Source organism: Eublepharis macularius, chromosome 4, assembly GCF_028583425.1.
Source record: "Eublepharis macularius isolate TG4126 chromosome 4, MPM_Emac_v1.0, whole genome shotgun sequence".
NCBI lineage: Eukaryota > Metazoa > Chordata > Lepidosauria > Squamata > Eublepharidae > Eublepharis > Eublepharis macularius.
Window position 1 is genome coordinate 158153434 of NC_072793.1, and position 7824 is coordinate 158161257.

General features: G+C 44.4%; 1 protein-coding gene across 1 annotated transcript; it reads left to right on the forward strand.

Annotated features, from left to right (window-relative positions):
• Positions 1-2153: 2153 nt before the first annotated feature.
• LOC129328779 (myb/SANT-like DNA-binding domain-containing protein 7) lies at positions 2154-4905 on the forward strand. Its single transcript, XM_054978051.1, has 4 exons — positions 2154-3048; positions 3141-3215; positions 3824-3907; positions 4393-4905. The coding sequence occupies exons 1-4, from the start codon at positions 2568-2570 to the stop codon at positions 4845-4847; spliced, it is 1095 nt and encodes a 364-aa protein (XP_054834026.1). The 5' UTR covers positions 2154-2567; the 3' UTR covers positions 4848-4905.
• The last annotated feature ends 2919 nt before the right edge of the window (positions 4906-7824 follow it).

Consider the following 7824-nt stretch of genomic DNA (forward strand, 5'->3'; position numbering starts at 1 on the left):
CATGGCACCCAGAGGAGCTGGCTTCATTGTCTAGATAGACACAATCACCTCCACCAGTGACCTTCATCCTGCAACACAAAACCCACAAAGCTAGATTAAAGTTTTCCTTATACCAGCAGATACATGTCTTTAGTCCCTGCATTATAATAACTTGAAGAGGAAGATACACAGAAGGGGCAGTTATATCCATGGGCAGAACTCCAGAATCCTGTCATATCATCTACAAAGACTTCCTAGAATATGTACCCAGGGAGCCAGGTCCAACATGTTTCTTCTCTGTGATCATTCCAGAAAGTCATCTTACATGTACAAACTATTATGCTCAAGATAACTGATTATTGATTAATAACAAAGGCTTGTTATTATCATTATATTTAATTCTGAACAGGCCACTTGAGTATGGTTCACAAAATCTACACTGAGGTATCAAAGACTGTGGGGAGGGGGGATGGTTTGCAGAAAATCCTCAAAAATAAAAATCACAAATCTAAAAACAAAACACTGAGAGTTTAACCTCCACTAACAAATGAACCAAACTCCATAGCTTTAAAACATGAATGCCCACTGAGATCTCACAAGATTATGTTCCGAGATCTTAGAAGCCATTTGAGGCAACTACAACAATATTGCCGAGCCTTCCAAGTCTTGGTTTCTGTCAGTCAAAGTCAGGAAGGGAGAAAGAGAGGCTGATAAAGGTAAAAGATGAAAGGGAGGAAAGAGAGCAGGGAAATGGGGAGAAAAGGAGAAGATGAAGTGGGGAGAGAACAGAACAAGGTAGTTAAGTGGGTGGGAAGAAAGGGGAGAAGCTACAGGTGGAAAGGCGGGGAAGCTGAAACTGAGAGGTCAGATAATAGGTTGGTAAGTAGGAAGAGAGAAAAGAGAGAGGCTATTGGGGATGCCTGGAGGAAGGAAAGAGAAAATAGTGTGGGGAGGGGGAAAGAGATGTCCCACACAAATCCTTATGGACATCCTGCTTATATGTATATTATAGACGAGCTAGCTATTTAAGAAGTCCTTCTATCCTTTCACAGATGACATTAGACTAGAGTGCTAGAAACCAGGGAGGGGAAAATGGCATTAATGTAAAGCCGAGAAGGTAACCCCAGAAGCTACTATAACTTAAGCAAAACAGTAACTTTGGCAGAAAAAGACAAATTCATGCTAGGCTTGTAATGGCTTTTTTTAAAAAAAGTCATTAAAATAGATACAAAAAATGGCCCTGAAAAAAGGAAGACAGTCTTATATGACAGGAAATAAATGATGTGAAGCACTAAACCTATTTGATAAAAAAATTTATAATATCAAGGGTTGAAGAAAAGACACATGATAATTCTTCAAAAATTTCTCAGACTAGCATAAAGAAAATTGAGGAGAGATGACTGATAGGCCAAGATATAATAAGCCATACTGCACGTTAACTTTTTACGCAATGACCTATCCGGTGAATGCTCCAGCCAGTTTCAATCACATGTTATAAATGGAGTTCAACATGCCCTGGCTCAATCCAATTTTTAGAGGCTTTCCAGTTGATATACCAACACATGTCTAAGATTATTCAACAGCATTTTTATAAATGGTCAAAACAGAAAAAGAGCCCACATATATTCAGGTTATCTGATTTTAAAAACACTTTCTAAATCTATAAAGCCCTTAGGGTCTCTTGAACTGGGGGAAAGCAAACAATGAATGATACTGGAAAATAAAGTGACATATAACCTTGGTCGATTCCACACTACCTTGTTTTAGCGCTAGTTTTTCGCTGCCGCCGCGCTACTCATTCCTCTGTTCACACGTTTTTTAAAAAAAATCGTTATGGTGTCGCTACGGCGTCGCAGCAGACCACCGCGATTTCATCGCGCTATGAGCTCATTAAATCTCCCACCCCCCAAAGCATCACCCAATCAGTACGCACCCCTCATCTCCGCGGCCCCGCCCACGCACTCAAAGGGGAAAAAAAAGAAGGGCAATTCATCGGTATGCCGACACCTTGACTCAGTCAACCTCCATGCACCTACCCGGAATTAGAACGGACCGCTTAGTGACATTTTTCGGTGCAAGCTGTCATGTCAGCTTTCAGCTCGACTGCCCCGTCATGTTGCAAGAGTGGATCCCCAGATGAAAGCCGGGGAGAATGATGCATGGGATGGACAAGGATGTTGACTGCCCCTCACGGAACCAGTTTCATGTAGTGTGGAAACAGGTGTCCGCTGTGGGTGACGCCTCCCCCATCACAGGCGATCATCCACCTTAATCAGAAGATATATTTTTTGGTCATTGCATTCTGGAATCTGACGTTCCCAATGTCATTATCAATATGCCAACAAGCCGTTCTAGCGAACACATAAAAAGGCTCTAAAGGAAGATATAAAAACATCTTTCTAGCGCATGCCCCGACCACTTTCGGATCCGTTAATTCCCGCGTAAATTTCACCATCATCTCCCGTGATCCAATGCACGATGCAGGAACTCAGACTTTGAGCCTGGAGCGCGCATGCTCTGCTATCAGAGAATTACAATCAAGCGGGAAAACGCCGAGAATCAGAAGCTTCTGGTGATCAACAGTTCAAATGACTGAGCTCCGGCCACAGGTTTCAAGAGGGGTGGCATGGAGGGAGAGGGAAATCCTGGACCTTCTCTCGTTCTGGGGAGAGGAGAAAATACAGGATGCACTGAAGAAAAGTCATAGAAATATAGACTACTTTGAGCGCATCGCCGTTCAGATGGCCTCCCAGGGACATAAGAGGTCGGCGACAGAATGCAGATCCAAGACGAAAACAATGAGGCTAGAATATAAGAAGGTGGTGGCACATAACGGTATCTCAGGAAATGCTCCCATAACCTGCCCATATTACAGGGAGCTGAACAGCATTCTGCGGGGGGATGCAAGCGTCAAACCGAGGCGTGTTGCAAGGAGCCTCTGTGTCGAGTCTGTGGCACAGCATGTTCTCCCCACGGTGCCCTGCTATGACGGGTCAGAGGAGCTTTTCTCGCACGATCTGATAACCATTGATCGTGAGCAGGTTAGAAGTTCCACCCCCTCCCCCAGAGGTGAGTAAGGCTGAAAAAAGCATTTTTATTGGGGGGGACACAGCAGGATCTCACTACTGAGGATATTTGTCCCTTGTTTCAACTTTCCTCAGATGGCGGTGTGGGGTTGGCACAGGCGGCACCAGAGAATGACCTAGATGTCACAGTGGATGGCCTTGCTGACTGTGGTGAGTACCAAAATTTGGAACCTGTCACCAACTCAGATGCAGGAAGAAGTCTTTGATGAAACTGGACAAGGGGTTCCAATATAACTTTCTTTATAATTCCAGAGGAGTTAGCCGTGTTACTCCGTAGTAGCAAAATCAAAAAGAGTCCAGCAGCACCTTTAAGACAAACCAACTTAACTGTAGCATGAGCTTTCGAAAATCACAGTGCTCTTCGTCAGATGCATGTTTCTGCAACATGCCTCTGACGAGGAGAACTGGATTCTCGAGAGCTTATGCCACTTTAATTTTGTTTTGTCTTAAAGGTGCTGCTGGACTCTTTGATTTTCCTTATAATTATCACCACCCCATGGCCACCCAAGACCCATGTGTTCAGTTGGGTGGTTTGATTAAACGGAACACTGGATCTCCCAGCAAGCCAAACACTTTCTAATCAGTGTGCCCAGACAGTTGTCTTATTTGAAGCAATATTCACATGTTGCTAATTGTCAGCCCTGGAAAACATCAATGGTTAAATGTTGCAGACCATTATGATCCATGAGCAACATAGGTTTACACATGTCTCTCTAACATCGCTCATGTTCAATCATGTTGCTATGCACTCTCTTCAGAGGCGGAGGAACCGTGTCCTGATGCTCAGGAGGAACCGCAGAGTGACGGCGACTCAAGCTCATTGCAGCAAGGTGGCGGAAAGGGTGAGTTTGGACACATGGAAGCTTGTGACATCTCAGTGACGAAAGTCACATTCATAAATCTGTTGTTTTATTAATCCTCATTTTACAGAAGGATAGAATGATGCTCGGTATTGTCTTTTTCAAATTTTTATAACGGAATAAGTGATTTTCTGAAAACAGGCAACAAAGGAGCATTTCATATTCACATGGTGCTTACTCTGCTCCTTATCGGAAAACAGAGCACGCGTGTGGTGGGTTATGAGTGTTTTGTTCAGGGAATGAGTGTCATGACTGAAGTGCAACATTCTCCCACTGTGGGTTTTTCTTCCTGTGCTGAGATTTTAACAGATGAGATTATTTTGCCACTGTTTGCTTCTAGAATCAATTTGTGCTCGATGGTTCTTGTTTCCCTACCAATGTACCGAACAACAGTGGTCCAGACCCTTGGTCCATGGTGATGCACTGTTCTGAGCTGACAATGACTGTTTTCTTTGTGTCTCCTTCAGATTCCACATCAACATCCATGGCTGAGGCTTCCCCAGGGTCACGCCTTGAACGTATAAAGAGCAGAAGACGGAGAAATGCGGGATTGTTTGCAGTCGCTGATAAGATGATCAGTCAGTCAGGGGAGGAGCATAAGGCCCAAATTGCTGAATGGCGCATTGACAGGGAGGAAAGCGTAAGGTGGCATGATGAGGAAAAAAAAATTCAAAATGATTTTATTGAGGCAACACGTCAGGAGAGCATATACTTTAGGCGGGCGTGGGATGATAACCTTCAGGTCATGCAGTCTGCTGTCCTGACACTGCAAACTCTTGGTGAAATTCTGGTCAATCAACAGAGGGCGAAATCTCCAAAGGCAAAGGCCTTGCAGGATACTGCCACAGAGAACATTGCACCGCGTTTGGGTGTAGCCAAACGTGCCTGTGTTGGCCGTGCCAGAGCTAGACTGACTCTCTAGTGTTTCATTGACATGTCAGAACAGCACGCTATCTTTGGCCTTCTGTCATATGTGTTGCATGCTCCAATCATTTGGTGGCTGATCGTTTTGTGTTTGTGGTGGGAAACAAATTTATCTTATTACTGAAAAGTTAACTGGAAATTAAAATTAAAAATGCATCACAGCACCTTGTTTTGACCAACAATGAACACAATAAACTTTACTGTTAAACCACATAAACCTGTTTTTTTTATTAAATGAGAGAAACTTTATATTTCAGGAAGAGGGTCTGGAAGCCTGGCAGGCACTCGTGTCTCCTCTACTTCTCGGAGGCGCCTCTCCACATTGTCCAGACGCCTGCCAAAACGCATCATGCGTCCCTCGTTGGTGGACATTCTTCTCTGGATGCTGTTCACTGAACAGTAAAAAAAGGAACCTCATGACTATGAGGATTTTTATTTCTTACAGGTGGGAGGGCGGGAATCCAAACTAATCCACTTACGTGTGGCAGAGAGGCGCCGGTCCATACTGTCCAGATTCCTAAGGACATCATCAATAGTGTGCGTTGACACTGGCTGCTCTGCGGTTTGCTGTGTGTCACTAGAGGGGCCGGGTTGTGGTGAGGGTCGTGTCTCGTGCACATCCTCAGTCTCCCCTGTGAGGGCCACAGGAAAAGAAATGTCACATTGAGGTCACGCACAACACGATTTTACCAAATAGCATCGTGATTCTTCAATGCACTGTTATCAAGTTCAAAGAACATGCCCAGTACCAACAGCGAAAGTGCCAATTCAAGGTTTCATGACGATATTGGTTGTTGATCACTGAGTGGAAGAAATAAATATTCTTTCGAGTGATGCAAAAGACGACACCCCATTTGGTTAACTTGTGCAGAGTTATGGGGGGGTGTAGCTTGGCAAATTGAACATGATCTTTGTGCATACATAGAGGTGGGTCCATAATTGAGAGATAATCACTTTTCATGCTCTCAATCACAGCAACTCTGATAAAGACTGGATTTCAAATGCTTCAAGGGAGGAATATATATTGCATGTCTTCAGAATGCTGAGAAATAGTGTCAAGATAACAATTATATCAATTAATATATGGGTGCTGTTATGCCAACAAACCAAACAAACAATGCATGCAAATTTTTAAGAATTAGTTGTGGGTTTTCCAAACAATGACAGATGCATGAAATCTGATTGATTATGTCTGCTCACCTGCATGGGCGTCCTCTGGCTCTTCAGCAGCGCTCCCTGGAGAGGCCTCCTCCTCAGTTGGGTGCTCTGTCGCCTCCTCTGTCTCCTCCTGCGACTCAGCCTCCACCTGAGGCTCGTCTTGGCGGCGAAGAAGAGCTTTAAACCAGGCAAAACAGAACAGTGAATCACCACCACCGCATTTTGGAGAAGGGCAGAACATCACATCCTGTCGTTTGAGGGGCATCAAGATTGTTCCCAATAAAGGTCCCCCATCGCATGATGCTGACAAATTCCCTGGGCATTTTGAGCACACGGTTTATTTTTGGCTAGGATCATGCCAATCATTTGCTGTCTGCCCCTCTTTCTCCAAATTTGCACCTTGATGGTAAGCACAAAAATGTCTACAGCATAGCACTGGTTGGATAAGCATGTATGAAGGGAATTTGGAGGGTTCTATTTGCTGAGGGTGGCATTCAAAAGTCGTGTCATAATATGGGTGCTATTCAGTCTTATGAATCGAGAGTCTATCAAAACCAGAGATGTGCTAACATTAACACAGCAGGTGCGATAGTACTGGTTGTTCAAAGGAGTTTTGAATAAACTCGGGATTGGATTGAACCCGCCACCCTCGTAAAAATTGTCTCCACAGCACTCACCAGCATGATGGCGTTTGCTCCAGCTGGGTTTTCCTGCCGCTTCCCAAAGCCTCATCATCTGCGCGAAGTGGGGTGGCCTCGCTCTCTGCCTGGGGATACCTTGCCATGCCTCCAAGGAGTCAAAGAAGGCTGCCTTTACTCTTTTGAATTTCGAGCGGCATTGCTCCGTGGATCGCTGAAACCCCATCTCTCGCATACGGGAAGATACGCGGCCAAAAAGATGACGGTTAGGGAGGTGGGTGCTCTTCATCACCTGTCCCGCTTTTCCTGATCGTTGAATGATCTTCAGGAGCGTGTCCACCTCCGAATCCGTCCAGAAAACACCCTTTCCACTGGAAGCCATTATCTCAGCAGGTCGGTATGCCGACTGTGTTGTAACACGACTGGGCGCGCGCAGGCGATTTTGATACTTTTGAAAATCGGCCGGTTTTTTGGGCGGGAGAATCAAGACTACGGATACTCGGATGCACATTTTCGCTGAATAAAATACACCTTTCGTTTTTTTAGACCCTTGCTCAGCCACCTAAAAATTGAAGTGCACTTTTCCTGCAAGTGATCGCAACACTTTGACAGATTTTTGAAAATCATGATGAGTCCTGTGGCTCCTTTCAGAAAAACTACTTTTATTGTGGAACAGGCTTCAGAGAATCGATTGCTATTCCTCAGGAGCTCGGTATTCGAGAACTTGATTCTCGAAAGCTTATTCTACAATTGAAATGGTTAGTCTGAAAGATGCCAAAGGAGTCTTTTTAAGTTCTCCACCACAGACTAACACGGCCAACTCCTCCTCAACTAAGCAAATCATGGACACTGTCAATGTGGGCTGTTCCAGAGAACAGTACAGTTCTATTCTCAGCCAGGGGCAAAAACTTTATTATTTTTTTCTTACTTTGCAGTTGGAAAAATATAGTCTTCCAACAATTGAATAAAAGTCCTTGAGAAACATTGACTTTTGGGGACCGGCAGAATAATAAATTTGTTATCAGAGCACCCTTGTTAATTGATTAAAAGAAAGGACAACTTCTTTGTGAATCGCAGCCATTCCCAGTCCCCATGTCCGTGACAATTCCGTGTCCACTAGCCAAAAACACATATTGCAATCTCATGGAAACAGTATTAATGAAGAAGCGCCTCCACCCG